This window comes from Elephas maximus, chromosome 1 (genome assembly GCF_024166365.1).
Source record: "Elephas maximus indicus isolate mEleMax1 chromosome 1, mEleMax1 primary haplotype, whole genome shotgun sequence".
NCBI lineage: Eukaryota > Metazoa > Chordata > Mammalia > Proboscidea > Elephantidae > Elephas > Elephas maximus.
Genome location: NC_064819.1, coordinates 174,759,710 through 174,780,106, shown reverse-complemented (window position 1 = coordinate 174,780,106; position 20,397 = coordinate 174,759,710). Strand labels below are relative to the sequence as shown.

At 39.2% G+C, this 20,397-nt stretch overlaps 1 protein-coding gene across 5 annotated transcripts in view; it reads right to left on the bottom strand.

Moving 5' to 3' along the window:
• ARMC2 (armadillo repeat containing 2) overlaps window positions 1-20,397 on the bottom strand; it is a 146,024-nt gene that overhangs the window by 78,749 nt on the left and 46,878 nt on the right. For all 5 annotated transcript variants that reach the window (XM_049895423.1, XM_049895684.1, XM_049895594.1 and 2 more), the window contains 3 exons: window positions 11,054-11,127; window positions 6,909-7,007; window positions 1,804-1,979 (listed from right to left, as the gene is read on the bottom strand). In XM_049895423.1, coding sequence (XP_049751380.1) covers window positions 1,804-1,979; window positions 6,909-7,007; window positions 11,054-11,127 — 349 coding nt within the window. The remainder of the gene's footprint in view (window positions 1-1,803; window positions 1,980-6,908; window positions 7,008-11,053; window positions 11,128-20,397) is intronic.

The following is a 20,397-nucleotide window of genomic DNA, read 5'->3' as shown; positions in this document are numbered from 1 at the left end:
AAGTGGTAGATGAAATACTGGCAGAAAGAAGTTACTAAAAATTTCTTTTCCAATGGCTATTTCTAATAAGATCGTCTTGAAATTTACCGGGACCCCCATCTCTACAGTCTAAGCTAAACAACATTTTGCCCAGAATGCTCCAAGAGATTCAGCGAAGTTGGACTGGAAGGCCCCTTCTGACTTTGTGGCTCTCTATAGTTTTTTTTTTTTTTATAGTTAGTCAGAAAGGAGGACCTAGCCATCTCTGCATTCTGGGGTTCGCCTATTCCCGTCTGGCCCCTGATTCAGCAAGGTGGTCAGTGCCAGGCAGAGGGCTGCACCTAATCACATGTGTTAGTTCTGAACGTGTTCACTGCTTGGCAGATCACTTAGCCTTTTGCCCTGAAGTAGTTAAATTGTGCCATGGATATAATTAATTTGAATGACACCCTAATAACCAAGATGATATTTTCTCTATAAAACATTAGCAAGTTCATGACATTTTCTCTAAGAAAAAGCGTTTTTTTTTTGGCTTGGTATATTCGGAGCAAAATTTCTAAGACGCAGGTGAAAAAAGGAACAGTAAGCCCTGGGCAGCTGGCCGCCTGGTTCCGCCCCAGGGCAACTGCGTGGGCAGAGGACTCCAGCCTCACACGAGGGCTCTTCCAGCCAAGCTGGCGCCCTGAATCCAGGGCCAGTGAGGGAGGAGGGTGGGCATGCAGATACCTTTTCATTTTCTCCTTACATTTTTTTTTTTAACTTTAATTCCTCTTTTTGGTTTGTGTTCTTTTTATTTAATTAAAGCTAATTAATCAAATATCCTCAACAGAGGGGGGAAATGAAAATACCAGTGAAATCACTATTTCAAAGAAATCTTGCCTTCTGAGACACATATTACAATTTAAAAGAGGCTGGATTGTTTCGGGTGACAGCTAAATAAGAATGCAGCCTCTCCAAAAGATTACATGTAAGACGTTCTGCTTCAGGAAGATGGCATTATCAAAATGAGAAACTGTGGATGCTCTTATTAAACTATTAGTAAGTATGCCAACACTTACCTTCACTGTGTACTTTAAGATTTCAAATCATATGAATTACGGGGCGTTAACATAAAAGCTTTTACTTTTATGAAACCAGGTAAACAAAGCTTCATTTATTTGTTTTAGCGGCTCTCTTAGAACACTCTGTAATATATGTGTCTTATCTTTTGGTTTCCAACTGTTTATGGCTGTGACAAGAAAGTGCTCCCCTCAAACAATGATATCATTTTGTTTGAGACCGAGTTTCTACAGACTTTTATTTGGTGTCTGGCTTTTTCTTCTAACACCTCAGGGAGGCTTTACAACCACAGAGGGGGAACTTCCCATGACCACATGCAGCAGTTTCTCTTTTCAAGCTGGTTCATAAACCACCTGGCCATTGTGTCCATGGCCCGAGTTATCTTAAGTTATTTATTAAATCTCATGACAGAGTAAGTACCCAGCAGAAGTCAGAGGGCAGAAACCACAGCCTGCAATATCTGATACAGGTCTCAGTCAAGTTACTTGAGCAACAGTTATGAATGTATTTGCCTATTGTTAGAGTTTTTTCAAAACATAGTCACAGTTCCAAATGTAAAAGTTTATTTGAACATTTTCTCTGTACTCAGCTTTAGTTCCTTAGATAGTACTTTCTAGTCAAATTCGAGGATGTCAGATTATTACCTTCATTTTTTTTTTAAGGTTCTAAACGAAGGCGCTGAATTTCTAACCTTCTTTATAATATTTACAAACAAGGCATTAAACAAAGCTTTTATGTGTCAAACCAGAGGAATGAAAAACTTACTGCTAGAATAATTTTTGCAAGTTTTAGGCTGAGCAAGTCTGAACCAACATCAACTAGTTTATATAGGGTCTTCAGGAGAATACTTCTTCTCTTAAACTTATTTCCAAGCATGTTTCCTTCCTCTAAAGCATGGTGAAGTCGTGTGCAAGCAGCACAAACAGTTTCAATGTTTTCTTCTGTCACAAGAGCAAAGAGAGTAAAGCAACACTTACTATTTAAGGTCAATTTTTCAAGTGGATCAAACACAGACGGTATAAGTAAAAGTCCCATAATTATTCCCCTGGACATCCTCAAATTCCTAAACTGTATTTTCCCCTTCTCTTATCACTTCCATCTGAGAATTTTTATTTTCATTTCTTTGATCCATCTCCTACCATGATGACTTATGTACTAATAAGTCAAGTTTAGCTGTAGTACACAGTCTTTCTAAGAGTGTACTGAAGAATGGAAATGTCACCTATTTCAGCTGGTTTCCTTTATGCCATCGCCCTCCATCTCAGCCCATCCTCTTTCTGTTCAGTCTCATGGAATGATACCACTTCCATTTCCACCTCCAACCCTTTGCAACATAGCTCCAATGGCCTGGAATGTTCTCCTCACCCTCGTTTCTACTGATTGAGGTCCTTCAAGACTCTTTTTATGTTCCAACTCCTCCCGAAGAGATGCACCATTCAACAAATGCTACCTTGTATTGTTATAGGGTCGCTATGAGTAGGAATTGCCTCAAGGACAAAGGGTTATTGTTATTTATTTTTCACATTCATGTGTATATGTGTATGTTGTATTATATGTCAGATGCCCTCAAATGAATGTCATGCTAAGTCAGTAGGAACCATGTATTACATATCTTTGTATCAATAGTGCGTGATACGATGAGAACGTGTAATGTAATTTTATACATATTCAATTTCTAACATATCTGTTGATGAGAATGATCAATATTTTTTTCATGAGAATAATGCTCATCATCTGAGAAAACAGGATTCAAATAGAACAAAATCTCAGAATGTCACCAGATCTATCATTATTAGGGGCAGTTATTAGAAAAGAGGAGTATAAAAAGAAAAGTTTGGAATTGTGGAGATGTCGAACATTTTATATTTAGAATTCTGATGAAAGCAGTTTTTGAAAGTGATAGCCACACTAGTAGGTATACAAGGAATAAAAGCATATAAAGTAGAAATAAGGGGACTATAAGAATCCCAGCTATAAGTTATTCAGTTGGGGAAAAAAAAAAGCCTCTGGTAGATTCCATCACAAAATTTAAAAGTAGGAAACTAATCTTAAATAAATGCCATAATATGTTCTTAAAAGCCCACATAGAGGAAGTGTGTGCCTGCAGAAGGAAATGACTCAGGCCATTTTTAGCTCTTTTCAACAATAACATCTAAGAAAAAATTTTAAACCTCAATAGCTAAGTAACCTTCAATGCCTTTCAGTTATGCACTTAAATAAATGAATTGATGGGAAATGACTTAGCCTAACTTTAAATAAAGGGAAAACCTGAATTCCATTGTAAGAAATACTTTTGTTTTGTTGTTTTATTCTTTTGTGACCGGCAGTTTCTTCACAAACCGTAAGTCTAGGCTATGGGCCACTCGCTGCCAGTGGGTGGCCCTCGAGGTATTTTTCTAACACTTCCCTCTACAAACTCTTCAGTTTGGTGAGTTCTACTCATTAGTAGTTATTTTAGCTTAAAAAGAGTATTTAAAAGGGGGGCTCAAGTGTCAAATTTTAAACTATTGATCAAATGAATTCTTTATACCAATTGGATTGTTACAAATGCCACACAGCCTCAAAACACAACTTGAGTCTAAGAGTTATCAAGATTTTCAAAAGGCTAAAGATCATGGGTGAAAGTTTCATGAGTAGTAACAGGACAGTAACATAGTCTCAAAGTAACTTCATCCCACAAAGTATGTATTAATTACAAATGAAAAATACAGGGCTTCAAACTGGCTCTTTCTGGTTCAACCATCTGCTGAGAATTTGCATTTCCATGCCAGATATACTGAATCAGAATCTACATTTTAACAAGCTTCCCCAGGATGAAAGGAGTTGAACAAGAATGAACCTGTTCGAAGCCCTGGAAAAATGGCAGCTTTACAGGAGGGAAACCTGGCAGACACCTTCTTAGCCAAGTGATCAAAGTTAACATCATCAGTAAGGCAACAAATTAGCATCATGACAAGATGTACCAGGAAGGACACAGCACCCGCCAAAATGCCTAACTTGGATCTAATCGTGAGAAAATATCAGACAAACCCAAATTATAGGGCATTTTATAAAATAATTGGTTCAAGATCATGAAAGAGACAAGACAATTAATTACAACTTGTGATCCAGGATTTTCTTTTCTCATAAAGGAAGTTATTGGGACAACTGGCAATATCTGAATATGGTTTGTGTTGTATTGTACCAGTTATAATTTCCAGATATGTAAGAGAATACTTTTTTTTTGGTAAAAATGCAGGCAAAAGTATTTAGGGTATGTGGCATCATGTCTGCAACTTGTTCTCAAATGGCTAAAAACAAAACAAAAAAATTTGCATGTGTGTGTGTGTGACGAGGGAAAGGAGGAGCAGAATGATAAAGCAAATATGGTAAAATATTAATATTTGGGGAATCTGGGTGAAGAGTACACAGATTCTTTTATTACAGTAAAACCTGTGAAAGCTGGAATCTGTGTAAGGCAGAAACCTGTCAGAGGAGGAAAGCTAAAATATGTCCCACTAAAACATGGTAAGACATGCTATAGAAAAGTGGGAAGACTGCACCCTGTCAAAGGCAGAAAACTTGCAAGACCCGGAAAAACAAGGCAGTCCCATCAAGTTCTGGCTCTCAAGGTTTCATTGTACTATACTTTGTAGTATACTTGCAACATTTTTGCAAGTCTGAAATTATGCCAAAATTAAAAGAAAAGAAAAAAGACTCTCAAGGAAGGGTCAAGTAATCCAGTCCCTGCTGTTGCCATTGGCTGTTCTTAAGAGTTGGCTGTGGGGAGAGACGCCACATTTCCGTGTTTAATAATTCTCTTACAAACCCCAACTTCTTTCAATTCTCCACCCATGATGGCAGAGCCTCAGTGCCCTCTTTCAATTCTTCATGCTGAAGATCTCGTCCAAGATAGACCTTTGTGCTACTGACCCATTCTCCCCATTTAGTATTTCCTAACACGTTTTCTTTTTTCATCCTTGTCTAGATGACTGCTTTCACTAGTTTTCTAAAAACAGCTCAAAGTTAACCTGGCACATTAATATGAGGGTGAGAATTAGTGACTATAGAGGGGAGAAGTCATCCGTTCATACTCTAAGGACCTGTGAGCTGCAGAGCACTTTGGAGATAATCTAGGCTCGTTCACCCCTCTTTGGCGGGTAAAGATGCTCCTACCCACAGAAACTGGGCAATTTCCCCATAGTCATATGCTTACTAGCAACACATGACTAGAAACCCTGTTTAGGGCTCTGCCACTCAACCATGAACACAGTCAGACACCAAAAGGGAGTCACCAAGGGGTCAGGTCATTCGAACACTTTAAGAAGTAGATCTTTTGCATGACTTCCCTATTGGGTTGCTGGGAAGGACTTCTTTACCTTGCTTCTCTTACAGTGTCTTCCTGTGGCTACCATGGTGGTTCACTCATCCAAGGAGCATCCACACAATAACTCCTACTGAGGGCCTACTGTGCCCTGTGTGTCAGACACTGTGATTGGCCCTAGGGCTATGTTATGGATTGAATTATGTCCCCAAAAACATGTGTCAACTTGGCTAGGCCATGACTTCTAGTATTGTGTGGTTATCCTCCATTTTGTGATTTGATGTAATTATCCTGGTTGTTGTAAATCCTAAACTCTGTGATGTTAATGAAGCAGGATTACAGGGAGTTATGTTAATGAGGCAGGACACAATCTACAGAATTAGGTTTTATCTTGAGTCAATCTCTTTTGAGATATAAAACAGATTAAACAAGAAAGCAGAGAGAGGGGGACCTCCTGTCACCAAGAAAGAAGAGCTGGGAGTGGAGCACATCCTTTGGACCTGGGGTCCCTGCACTGAGAAACTCCTAGACCCAGGGGAAGATTGATGCCAAGACTTCCCCCAGAGCCAACAGAGAGAGAAAGCCTTCCTCTGGAACTGGCGCCGCGAATTCAGACTTCTAGCCTCCTAAGCTGAGAGAATAAATTTCTGTTCATTAAAGCCAACCACTTGTAGTATTTCTGTTACAGCAGCACTAGATAACTAAGACAGGCTGCAACCACAGCTAAAAGGAGTCCATTTCAACTTCACAAACAGCATCTGAGAAGCGTGGAGGGGGAGGAGATTGCTCTGACAAGCTCTTCATACCCTTGCCAGGACCCACGAGTCGTGGGCCTTCCCTGCTGGGTCACTCCAGGGTGCTGGGCACATTCTAGGCCACTTCCCGCACTCCCAAGGAGTGCACCCCTAAAAGATGTGCTCAACCTCAGGAAAGGAGGACACACACACATATGTGGACTTAGAAGAGCATGAGCACATCTGCCACGGATGCCAGAATATAAGTCTCAGCCAAAGTTTCAGAGGCCCGAAACTGGTTTTAATCTTTCACTTTCTTGCATGAACAAGAAAGATCTAGCCAGAATTTCTCAGGCAGAAGAGGTGATCACTTATATTATAAAGGGAATTTTAAAATTAGGCTGTCTTGGTACAATTAAAATATAATTTTACTCACTAAAAACAAGGCTTATGTGCAACATTTAATAGGTGCATTAAAAACAAAAACGGTTGCTGCTGAGGTGACTCCAACTCACGGAGGCTCCTTGTGTGTCAGAGGAGAACTGTCCTCCTTCGGGTTTTCAACGGCTGTGACCTTTCAGAAGTAGACAGCCAGGTCTTTCTTCTGAGGTGCCTCTGAGTAGATTCAAACCTCCGGCCTCTTGGTTGGTAGCCAAGTGCTTAACCAATTGCGCCACCCCGCGACTCCATATAGACACGTTATTGAGTAAAAAACAGACCATTTCATTTGTTTTTGAACATGTTCACAGAAACGATGACAGTCAAGGTATACTAAAAATATCAGGGCAACTATGGGTGTTTTCCATTTAAGACAAAAACTTTTTTTTTTTTACCCTTCTCTAATTCGTGCAAAATCGGTACAATCCTTGTATTCCAGAAGACTTCATCTACTTCTTTTTCTGTGTCCTTTTCTTGCAAGTCGGCTTTTGAGCCTGCAAAAGAAACTCAGAGCAAGGGACAAGCCGTGAAAAAAGGAGTTGTAACTGGGGCATACCCACAAGTCTTTACTGCTCATCACTAAAACTAACAACCAAAGAATTAAATTATATGTTGTCCCCTAAGCCCTACTAACTGAAATTAAAACTACAGGTCTCCTAATCAAATCATCCCAAATTAAACTCAGACAAGATAATGTAAAGAAATCAGAACTTTGAAATATCATTTGGACACTTCTTGTATTTTTTTTTTTTTTTTTTTTACTTAAACTTATTCCTCTGTAAGGTAGAATAATGTAAATAAATGACAAGCTCTCCATACCCTTGCCAGGACCCACCAGCCGTGGGCCTTCCCTGCTCGGTCACTCCAGGGTGCTGGGGTAATGTAGAATAAATAGATAACTACAGAACTATAAATAATAAGGATTTTGAAAATGTTTAATAAAATAATACCTAAAAGGAAAGCCTGGCGGGACTTTCCTTTCCATAAAAAGTAAAGTGTGCATACCACTATGGGCTCAGTGCTATTGCTGCTGTTGGTTGCTGTTGAGTGGGTTCCAGCTCATAGTAACCCTACATGACAGGGTAAAACTGCCCCATAGGCTATCTTAGGCTGTAAGCTTTACAGGAGCAGATCCCCAAATCTTTCTACTGCAGAGCTGCTGGGTGGGTTCACCAACATTCTCGTTAACTAGTCGAGCAGTTAAGTAGGTAAGTGCTTAACCATTGCACCCCTAGGGCTCTTAAAGCCAAGTAATTTCATGTAGTATAGTAGGAAAGCCCAGACTCTGGGGGCAAACATCTCAGTTCTAATCCCACCTCCATCAGTGATCTTGTTTTAGCTAAAAAAAAAAAAAGGACGAGCTTACCAGGGAGGCAATATAAGGCCCGTTAAGAGCACAGGTTCTAGAGTTACTGTCTGGGTTTGAAGGCTTGAACCCTACTAGCTGGGTGACTTTGGGCAAGTTGCTTCACTTTTTGTAAAATGGAGTAACAAGGTTTATCTCTAAGTACTGGGATTATGGGTTACTAATTTCTTTTATGTGCTCTTCTGTACTTTCCCAAACCTCTAGTACACTTGTATCATTCTTGAAGACAGAAAAAATATGCAAAACTTATTAAATGTATGTGTGTATCTAAGCCTTAGAAGGTATCTGTATTAATATTTTCTTGACACACTTTAAATTACCTGCAACAAGGAATCCAATAAAGTCTCTTCTCAGTTATCTGTATAAAACTGAGATGTCGGAAATGAATCCTCAAACCATCCAATGAGAAATGTTCCAAATGCACTGTGATAACATCACCAGGGGAAGCAGGAAGGCTACACAAGTTACTATGTTGCCCAAAACACAGGGCTTCCCTAATGCCCCCTGGTGCTGCAAATGGCCACTCTCAGTTGCAGCAAGTCTAGACTTGCCTTTTATCAAATCGTCCTGGCACCAACAGTGACCTATGCGAACTAGGCATCAAAGAGTACTCCAGCCACAAAAATAAACAGAAAAGAGTTGTCAACAAAGCCACCATAAGACAGCTCTGGTGCTGTCTTAGTAGCAAGCTTGAGGATAATCTGTCTAACCTATAAGCAAGAATTCGCCAGAAAACACTCAGCTAAATTGTCTTTAGGACAAAATCAGTCCCCATCAGTACAGGTTCACAATCAAATCTCAGGGCCAGATGTGTTATGGGATTCAGAATTCTTTGGATTTTAGAAAAGTAATATGATGCATACACTGTATATGCCATACCGCCTCAGCAGGGTCTTCTGGGGCAGCACTCTAGCAAAATATACAGATATTCACACTAGTGAAATAAAGTCTGCAACTGGCCTCCCATCAGTTCAGGTCAGGTACCGCCACTAAATGATCTTGAAATATCCTTCAGCTTTCAGAGCTTTTGAGATTTCAGATAAAGGACTGTACACAACCATCTCCAATTTTTGGATCACTACTTTTATGAGCCTGCCTTAACTTTGATAAAATACGGATATGGATTCCAAAAGCAAACATGAATATTCAAGCAGTAGAAAAAACTTAGTTGCTCATATTGCCAGATAACTAACATATTCAAAGTCCATAAAATTAACACACATTAAGGCAGGGGAAAAGCCAGAAAAATGATAAGCCAGAACGATAATTTAATCAATTGAATCATCAAATATTTATGATGACACACTTAAATATTTGACTTCAAGCTCAGTAAGTTTAAATCAGCATCTTCTGTGCAATATGCTCTTTTAAGATCATACCTCTATGAGAAACCCCGATCATCAACCAGTTTCTCAAAATCCAAAACATGCCCGCCCTAGGGAGAACTGAATTACAGGGGTGAATCAGAAACTGCAGAACAGTTCCTTTAACCCTGGGAAAGGAAGGGCCCTCATGGGCCCTTCTAAATATTTCCGGGGCTTGTATCTTCTCAGAGCAGAAGTTAGCCCTATACTGTGATATAAGGATTTGTTCCTAACTCTCTCCCAGGAATCCCAGTGTATACAGTTGTGTCCGGCCACTGCCTGTTCACATTTCTACCCGCTCTGACTCCTTCCCTGTCCCTCTGCTCTCAAGAGAAATTCTATTTTACACACCAACCCTGAGTTATTCTAGAAACTGAAACACAGAATAATGTGATTATTTCTTTAAGGTCCACCAAAATAGTCTGTCTCGGTCTTGAGCAACAACTTAATATTTTAGAAAGCACTTTCATCTCGGTTCACCGTTTGCTAAATATAAAAATATACATATATATATGATTCAACAGGAAATTGGGTAAGTCAAACAAAAAATTTCAGCATGTTTTTAAAATGATTTTGCTGTCTCAGTGGTTATATTCTTAACCACAGCTTTGAATTCTGGACCCAAAAACTTGACACTGTGTTCATTGGCTGATGTTTTTAGCATATAAATGTAAAATTCTTGGCAACGATGCTGACTCAGAAATCAGTATATCTAAGATTTTCCTTAGTACTATAGAAACTCTCATTTGCTATGTAAATCATTTTATTTGGTAAGAAATTAGTTTTGAAGATAATAAAATATATATTTTTACTTAATATTAGTTTGGTTTCATATAATTTCTCCCCTTTCTTTGTCAGTGTTTCAAGATATTTCAAGCTTACAAGAAGTAGGAAAAATTATTAACATTTTGCCATATTTTCGCTCCTCTTCCGTGTTTTAAGAAGTCATGGTGGTGCGGTGGTTAGGAGCTTGGCTGCTAACCAAAAGGTCAGCAGTTTGAACCCACTAGCCACTCCTTGGAAACCTTATGGGGCAGTTCTACTCTGTCCTATAGGGTCGTTATGAGTTGTCAGTGACTTGATGGCAATGGGTTTGGTTTGGTTTCCTTGTTTTAAAGAAATAAAACATTATACATATAGTTGAAACCTTCTGTATGCCTCCCCTCTGATCCATTCCCCTTCTACCTCTGTCTCCAGGGGTAACCAACATTCTAAACTAAGTGCTTATTGCTATCTTATTTGATTTACATGTCTAGCACATAGATTTGTAGCCATAAACAATACATGTCATTGTGTTTGCACTAAATTTTTTCACTCAATATTCTGTTTACTTACTTCACTCAATATTATAAATATACCCTAGTTCATTTTCTAATTGCTACATTCCATTGCATGAATACATTTTGTACCAGTTCTAGCCTGTGATTTATACTGTTATATATTTCTCAATTAAATGGCTTAAAGTCCAAAAGGCCTGTCTTAATATAGTTTCACTTAAGTGAGCAGTGATTTAAAATTCAGGTTGATGTCAAGCTGTGCAAATTTCGAAATGCTTTTACGAAATTTCTGTGAGAACATAAAGACTCATCTGTAGACATGTGAGCAACCAGAGCTAGGTAATTATAAGACTGTCTTGAAAAACAAAACTATAAAAATGAATGTTGATCTGTGACCAAGTTGGACAAAGCTCTGGAGTTTTCACACGGAGAGCCAACCTCAGACATCTTCAATGCCAATATTTTTCACACGGACGCAGACACTGTCCAGGAAGGGGTCTTGGGGACGGATCTCTAAGAATAGGACTCCTCACCTGTGGTTTCTAGTCGGCTCAGGTCCGAGTGGCTGGGGCAAGACGAGGCCCGGGCACGCCTCCTCTCCTGGTCCCTAGGAGGAAGAGGACATATAAAAGACTCAGCACAAAAACCAAAGCATTGCTCTTTCTGTACATGTCATGAGTCAGCTATGTGCAATTTCTAAAGAAATCACAGAGAATTGTTTCTAAAATGGGATTTGGTGCTCTACCTCCCGTTTTAATCAGCTTCTGGTTTCCAATTATGACTTTTTTAAACAAGTCAGGTTTTCCTGACGATATGAAATATAGTTACTACATAAAACAACAACAAAAGTAAAAACCCAAAGTTTACTTTGAAAATTAAAAAAAACCGATACAGGATATGTGCCACAAGAGGTCACTGTTACAATAAAAAAGAACTCCGGTATGCTTGACTCACAGAAGCCCAGCGTTTGGGAGCTGGGAGAAACCTTACTCCCTCCTTGCAGACTGTGTCCCAAACTGGCCAGATGTGTCCAAGGTCACACATCAGGGTCAGATCTGGAACCCAGGTCTTGTAATTTCTAGTTCACTGCACATTCTACTACTACATCACGGTGGGTCCTGGCTCTAGTAAAGAAAATTAATAGAATCAATATTCTCTGAAAATACTTTATTCTTAGAAATATTTTAAATATTAACAAAATTGGAGGTCACATCAGGCAGTCCCAGATGACATATACTTTATGTTTTCCAAATAAAAGAGTGGTGGTTGGCCAAAGCAGGATTTTATGCTTGGGTTATTTTTAAGTCAGTTATATTTACTGTACAGACCATCGGTGAAGGATACGACTTCTCTTTAGCTAGAGCTGATACTTAAAAATGCTAATTTTTATACTGATGTACAAAATTCCAATGTAAAACCACTGAGAGAGTAAGAATGCAAGTTTTAGGAAAAAACAAAATCTTTCTGCCATCAAATATATAATTTTCTCCAGAAACCTCAGAGAACGTGTATGCATGTGGCCAGGGTCACCCAGGAACATCCAGATGTGTATTCCACAGCTCGTGCTTCCTGGGTGATGAGACTTTCTCCACCCTCAGGCCTCTACCACCACAAGATTAACTTCTGCAGATGTCTTTTTTTCCCATAAACATGTCATCTTTTGACACTTGAGTTAATACTTGCTTTTATTATAAAATAGAGAGAAGATAAAGCTAATCTTCCAAAATGTCTAATAATTTAATCCTCTGAAATGACTGCTTTACTTCTGTTGACTGTGAGAACATAGATCTGCTGGCAAAACACCCCTAGCCCATCAAACAAAGAATGTGAGGACGAGATCTTCTTTGTCAGTCTCTCAGAGTTGAGCTTCAGATGGAATAGATCTCAAAGAAAACAAAAATAAAGAAAATCCATTCTATGAAAAGGTAAAATAACAAAAGTTCAGCTGGGTGTGAGGCCAGGGAGGTTCCTACAGTTATTACCTAGAGAAATAAGAAGAAAGTTTGAGAACGATGGAGGCAAGACTTTCCTTTCAATATACACACTTGTCCTAAACAACTACTGAAATCAAGCAAGATCATTTTGGAGGTCATGGCCAATAACAAGGCTCCTGTCTAATATCGTATTTGTGTATCCCCTCTTCTTGGGAGGCGGGAAAAAAGGGGCTCTTTTTCTTATCATAGATGAAAGCTTGGTAGTGCTGGGTCCTACCAGTTCACAAGAAGAGTACAGAGTTGACTCTTGCTCTATATGTTTATCATATGCAGTGGCTGAGCAGGTGCAGGCTCTGAACCCAAACTACCTGGGCTCAAATCCTGGGTCCAACTCTTATCAGCTTTGTGACCTTGGGCACCTTAACCTCTTGGACTTGGTTTCCTCATCTTAAAACGAGGGCAATCCCTCTGCTTAGGACAGTGACCGGCACATTTAAAGAACTTAATAAACGGTCAATATTCTTTTGCTTTTTTTTTCTGAGTCAAGTATCTATTAAGCACCTGTCTAAGCAGTCCAATGCTAGATGTTAATGGTATAAAGAACATTTACAGCGTGGCCCCGAAGAAGTTTAAAATCTACTTTGCGGAGATCAACCCAAAACCAAACTCACTGCTGTTGAGTCGTTCTGACTCATAGCGACCCTACAGGACAGAGTAGAACTGCCCCATAGGATTTCCAAGGAGTGGCTGATGGATTCAAACCGCCAATGTTTTGGTTGGCAGCCGAGTTCTTAACCACTGCGCTGCCAGGGCTCCTGAGGAAATCAGAAACTTTTTAAAACAAAATTAAAATGAATGTAAAATTCAGCAGGATACAAAACTAGAGAGATGTTGAGAAGGAACTGATTAGTATGTGGGAGAAGTGGGCCTCTATGTGGGCCTCGAAAGAAAAAAGGGTTGGAGCAAATGACAACAGTATTCTCAGCAGAGTAGTAGCCTAAGTAAAGGTAAATAGGGAGCATAAGAAGCCTGATACTCAGAGCAGGGGATTATTGCACAGGGTTAGCAAGACAGGAATAGAAGGTTTATTCTGGGAAGTCCTGGGAACAGCTGCCTAATACCTTGGGGTAAGTCAGTTGACCTGATTTGATGGACAAGAAGGAACTGTCATAGGTTCTTATACATGTAGGTGATGATATTTAGGGTTATGCAGTGACAAGAACATTTAGGAGACTTGGAGACAGCTAATGAGTAATAACCATTTGGGGGTCACAGTGGGACTGGAGAAGAAGAACCAAATTTAAGGCATCCTATAAATGAAAAGCTGATAGGATTTGGTGGTTGGTTTTAGGCAGAGAAAGAACAGAATGTAGACGTGGGGAAATAGCATAGCAGGGTTGCCATCAAGGGAAAGTAGGGGGTTAGGGAGTAGGCCAATTTGAGGGGTAAAGCAATTTTAGGTTTTGCCATATTGAATTTCTGATAAAAAATGAACCATTACAACATCAGAAAAAGAACTCAGTTAAAGATCGTTGTGGTACACAGGGACCAGAAATAATTAGAAGAGTGGCCCAAATACCAGAGGCTCAGGACAAGGCCTCATGAAATACTCATGTTAAAGGACAGAAAGGGAAGAAAGAGTCCAAAAAAGAAGAGAAACAAACTATACTCTCATGCAGTCCAAGCGTGTTTGGGAAAGAAAGCATGGTTAACAGGTCAAAGAAGATGAGGACTGAGGATAACCGTCCATCTGGCCAGGGTAACCGTAACAGGGTTTCTGCGTAATACGGCTGAAGTTCCACAGTAAGAGTGAGTGGGGAAGAAAGAGGCATGAAGAAAAGAAAATTCCTTCAAGGTCATCTCTAAAGCAGAGAAAAAATAGATGACCTCATGCTCAACAGAAATTTGTCTCCCAGTAACTTCTACCCACTGGCCTTGGTTCTAATAATGGGAGCCACATGAAACAAAACTTTCTCCTTTTTCCTCTGGATAGTATTTCAAATATTTAAAGATGTTGTGCCAGCACTCCTATGGTTTAAATCCCATGTTGCTACCATTTATTAGCTGTGTGGCCTCAGGTAAAATTTTTTTAACTTAAGCTTTGGTTTTCTCATCTGTATATGTTGTTGGTGTTAGGGGCCACTGAGTTGGTTTCGGCTCATAGTGGCCCTATGTACAACAGAACAAAACCCTGCCTATCCTGCACCATCCTCACAGTTGTTGCTATGTTTAAGTCCACTGTTCCAGCCACTGTGTCAGTCCATCTCATTGAGGGTCATCTTCTTTTTCGCTGACCATCCACTTTACCAAGAATAATGTCCTCCTTCAGGGACTGGTCCCTCCTAATAACACGTCCAAAGTATGTGATACAAAGTCTCGCCATCCTCACTCCTAAGAAGCATTCTGGCTGTACTTCTTCTAAAACAGATTTGTTTGTCTTGGTCTGTGGTATATTCAATATTCTTCACCAACACCATAATTCAAAGGCATCAATTCTTCTTCAGTCTTCCTTATTCATTGTCCAGCTTTCACGTGCATATGAGGTGATTAAAAATACCACGACTCGAGTCAGATGCACCTTAGTTCTCAAATTGACATTTTGCTTTTTAACACTTTAAAGAGGTTTTCTGCAACAGATGCACCCAATGCAATATGTCATTTGATATCTTGACTGCTGCATCCATGGGCATTGACTGTGGATCCAAGTAAAATGAAATCCTTGACAACTTCAATCTTTTCTTCGTTTATCATAATGTTCCTTATTGGTCCAGTTGTGAGGATTTTTGTTTTCTTTATGTTGAGGTGCAATCCATGGTGAAGGCTGTAGTCTTTGATTGTCGCCAGTAAGTGCTTCAAGTCCTCTTTGCTTTCAGCAAGCAAGGTCGTGTCATCTGCATATCACAAATTGTTAAAGAGTCTTCCTCCAATCCTGATGCCCTGTTTTTCTTCATACAGTCCAGCTTCTCAGATCATTTCTCAGCATACAGACTGAATAAGTATGGTGAAAGGATACACCTGTGACACACATCTTTCCTGACTTTAAACCATGTAGTGTCCCCTTGTTCTGTTCAAACGACTGCCTCTTGGTCTATGTACAGGTTTCACATGAGCACAATTAAGCATTCTGGAATTCCCATTCTTTGCAATGTTGTCCATAATACATTAGGATCCACACAGTCGAATGCCTTTGCACAGTCAATAAAACAAAGGAACACATCTTTCTGGTATTCTCTGCTTTCAGCCAAGATCTGTCTGACATCAGCAATGAGATCCCTCATTTCAAGTCTTCTTCTGAATCTGGCTTGAATTTCTGGCAATTCCCTGTCAATGTACTGCTGCAACAGTATATGAGGGGCTGGTAAAAAATAGTACCTTCCCACAACGTAAGGTTGTTGTGAGGATTAAGTGATATAATGTGTAATTGCTTAGCACAGTTCCAAGCATACATTAAGTACTCAACAAATATTTATTATTACTGTTGTTGTTGTCATCACTGATGTCATTAACAAACATCTCCAGTTCCTTCAACCGTTCCTCCATAAAATATGGCTTCAAATCAGCCTGTTCATTTACTCTGAGTGTCAGTTTGTCTGACTCTCTTTTAAAGTCTGGAAATTAGCACCGAGCTAAAGGTATAGCCTAAGGAACAAAGAGGAGTTATTCTAAATATTCAGATAGTCTAAAACTACACCTCAACATAAAGAAAACAAAGATTCTCACAACTGGACCAGTATCATGATAAACAGAGAAAAGAGTTGTCAAGGATTTCATTTTATTTGGATCCACAATCAACACCCATGGCAGAAGCATTCAAGAGATCAAAAGATGCACTGCGTTAGGCAAATCTGCTGCAAAAGGCCTCTTTAAAGCATTGAAAAGCAAAGATGTCACCTTGAAGACTACAGGTGCATCTGACCCAAGCCATGGTGTTTTCAATCGCCTCATATGCATACAAAAGCTGGGCAATGAATAAGGAAGATCCAAGAATTGATGGCTTTGAACTGTGGTATTGGCAAAGAATATTGAATGTATCACAGACTGCTGAAAGAACAAAGGAATCTGTCTTGGAAAAAGTACAACCAGAACGCTCCTTAGAAGCAAGGATGGTGAGACGTCTCACATACTTTGGACACATTATCAGGAGGATCAGTCCCTGGAGAAGGGCATCATCCTTGGTAAAGAAGAGGGTCAGCAGAAAAGAGGAAGACCCACAATGAGATGTATTGACACAGTGGCTGCAACAATGGGCTCAAGCAGAGCAACGATTGTGAGGATGGTCGCTATGAATCAGAACTGGCCCGATGGCACCTAACGACAACAACACTACGCTAGTGGTTTTGTTGGTCACATCACAGTACTAGTCAGTTCTTGTCTTTTCTTACATAAGCAGTGAAGGCAGATTTTTTTTCCATCCATGTTGGACCTTTACTCAATCTTACTAAATTTCACAGTGTTATATTTGGCAAAAAAAAGTCTCTGCCTATCAGACGTTCTTTGAGCTTCATTCAGTCATACAGTATAATTGCTCTTCTTCTCAGCTTCCTGTTCCATGTTATTAAAAGCCATAATTAAATGTCTTACAATGATGCTTGATGTACCAAAAATAAAATGATTCCAGAAATTATTCCTTGAAGTTCTTCTGTGAAATTCTTCTTAGGGGCAAAATAATACCTTTTTATTAGTGGATATTTTCACCTACAAATAACGAAAAGCTAATTCAAACTGACTTAATAAGTGGAATTTTTTGGCTCACTATAGGGTCACTGGAAACCCTGGTGCATAGTGGTTAAGAACTATGGCTGCTAACCAAAAGGTCGGCAGTTCTGAATCCACCAGGCGCTCCTTGGAGACTCTATGGGGCAGTTCTGTTCTGTCCTATAGGGTCACTACGAGTTAGAATCAACTCAACGGCAATTTTTTTTTTTTTTAATAAAAAGTTGAGAGGTAGAGTGGGCTGTATACATGGTGTGATCGGGGCTCTGGCTCCATCTTCCTGCAATTTTCTCAACTCTGCCTTTCCTCTGTTTCATCTGTATCAGGCCACTCATCTGCAAGTCCTTCTCTCCCTAATCATTGACAAGAGTTCTTCATTCCACTTCATTCTACTCTAGCTGCAGAACCAGAACCAACTGCTGTAGTCAAAACAATGCCATACATGAAGAAATTGCTGCCCATCCATGAATCAATCACATTGGCAAGGGGGATGTCAAGCAACATCTACTTCTGGACTATATGTATCCCAAAGTATATTTCTTTAAAAATGTTCTACAATTCAGATTTTGCTATAATTCAGACAGGTTTTCCAATTATTATGACTAAGGTTCTTCAGTTAGGTTAGCAAATTTTTCTTAAAAGGTCAGATAGTTTATAATTTGTGCTTTGTGGGCCACTGGCAAAATCAAGGCTATTATGTAGGTATTTTATAACCATTTAAAATATAATGATTTAAAAATGTACAAGCGATTCTTAGTTTGAGAGCTGTAAAAAAGAGGCAGCTGGCCAAATTTGGCTCCTGGGCTATAGTCTGGAGCAATAACTATAAAAAGTATTAAAAAATAGGTTAAATGGAAAGACTTGGAATTAAGAATACTGTCGTTGTTAGATGCCACTGAGTCAATTCCAACTCATAGTTACCCTACGTACAACAGAAAGAAACAATGCCTGGTCCTGCACCGTCCTCACAATCATTGCTATGTTTGAGCCTACTGTTGTAGCCACTGCATCAATCCATCTCCTTGAGGGTCTTCCTCTGTTTTGCTGACTCTTTTCTTTATCAAGCACGATGTCCTTCTCCAGGGACTGATTCATCCTGATAACGTGTCCAAAGCATGTGAGACAAAGTCTAGCCATCCTTGCTTCTAAGGAGCATTCTGGCTGTACTTCTTCCAAGAAAGATCCATTTGTTCTTCTGGCAGTCCATGGTATATTCAATATTCTTCACCAACACCATGACTCAATTCTTCGGTCTTCCTTATTCACTGTTCACTTTTGCATGCATATGAGGCGATTGAAAATGACATGGCTTGAGTCAGACACGCCTTAGTCCTCAAGGTGACATCTTTGCTTTCTAACATTTTAAAGACATCTTTTAAAGCAGAGTTGCCCAATGCAGTTTGTCTTTTGATTTCTTGACTGCTGTTTCTATGGGTGTTGATTGTGTGTCCAAGTAAAATTAGATCCTGGACGACTTTAATCTTTTCTGTTTATCATGATGGTGCTTATTGGTCTGCTTGTGAAGATTTTTATTTTCTTTATGTTGAGGTATAATCCATACTGAAGGCTGTGGTCTTTGATCTTCATTAGTAAGTGCTTCAAGTCTTCTTCACTTTCAGCAAGCAAGGTTGTGTCATCTGAATATCACAGGTTGTTAAAGAGTCTTCCTCTAATCCTGATGCCCCGTTCTTCCTCATATAGTCCAGTTTCTTGGATTATTTGCTCAGCATACAGACTGAATAAGTCTGCTGAAACCTATGCACTGTGGGTGACCCTGCTGGTATTTGAAATACTGGTGGCATAGCTTCTAGTATCACAGCAACACAAAGGCCCCCACAATATGATAAACTGACAGATGAGTGGTGGGAATAAAGAATAAAATAATAAATTTATTTTCACTTTGGAAAAAATTACATGTAAAGAAATGGAAAAGGAAAATTTTAAAGATATTTATGACTAAAAAAATTTAGCAAATTTTGAACTGAAGTTTTCCTGCCCTAGGAAAAAGACACTTCATTTTTAGGATTATGTAGATTCAAATTAGTTACTTTATTAACATAGTAACTTCTTGTTTTTAAAGAAAGCCTTGATTGAAACCACACGCTACTAATTATAATTACTTCACTTAAACTTCTGAACAAATTTACTGCTTGGGGTACAGCTTAATTAAAATATTATCTCTATCACACAAACGTTAAAAACCTGATATGAATAGAGATATTACTAGCCAGCATAGAGCAAATAGTTGGAAATAAAATTTAATCAATCAAGCTCTCAAACGATACACTTTAAAAATTTACATTTCTAAATAACGAGAAATCTTTACCCATTTGTTATGGATTGAGTTATGTCCCCCAAAACGTATATTGTAAATCCTAATCTCTAGGCCTGTGGTTATAATCCCATTTGGGAACTGTTGTCTTTGTTATGTTAATGAGGCAGGATTAGTACAGGGTGTTCCTGAGCAATCTCATTAGAGATATAAAAGAGATTAAACAAGGGAGCAGAGAAGAGATGGGTAAGATAGATCCCAGGACACATGGAGATCTCCAAGGAACCAGAACAAGGACCTTCCTCCAGGGCCGACAGAGAGAGAAAGCCTTTCCCTTGAGCCAGGGCTCTGAATTTGGACTTCTAACCTCCTAAACTGTGAGAAAATAAATTTGTTTGTTAAAGCCATCCACTTGTGAATTTCTGTTATAGCAGCACTAGATAACTAAGATACCATTTGTCTAATATTTCCCTTTAACTTTAGCAAATACTAGAGGAGAATCACTGGTTCAGACTAATTGAGGAGCCAGTACAAATTAGTAAAAGTTGTAATATGATTTACTGTCACTTTTTAGTTTTAAGTGGGCAAATTTAGTACTAAGAAGCTGTTTATAGAAGGAGTAAGCAAACTTTTTCCATAAATGGTCAGGCAACAAATGTTTTAATCTCTATTAACCCAAAAAACCAAACCCATTGCCATCAAATCAATTCTGACTCATAATGATGCTACAGGACAGGGTAGAACTGCCCCATGGGGTTCCCAGGCTGTAGTCTTTATGGAGGCAGACTGTCACATCTTTCTCCTTTGGAGCAGCTGCGGGGTTCGAATCACCAAATTTTCAGTTAGCAGCTGAGTGCTGAACCACTGTGCCACCAAGGCTACTTGCAGTCTCTTTTACAACTATTCAATTCTGCTCTTCTAGTGGTTTTAGTGTGAAAGCAGCAGTTATTGATACATA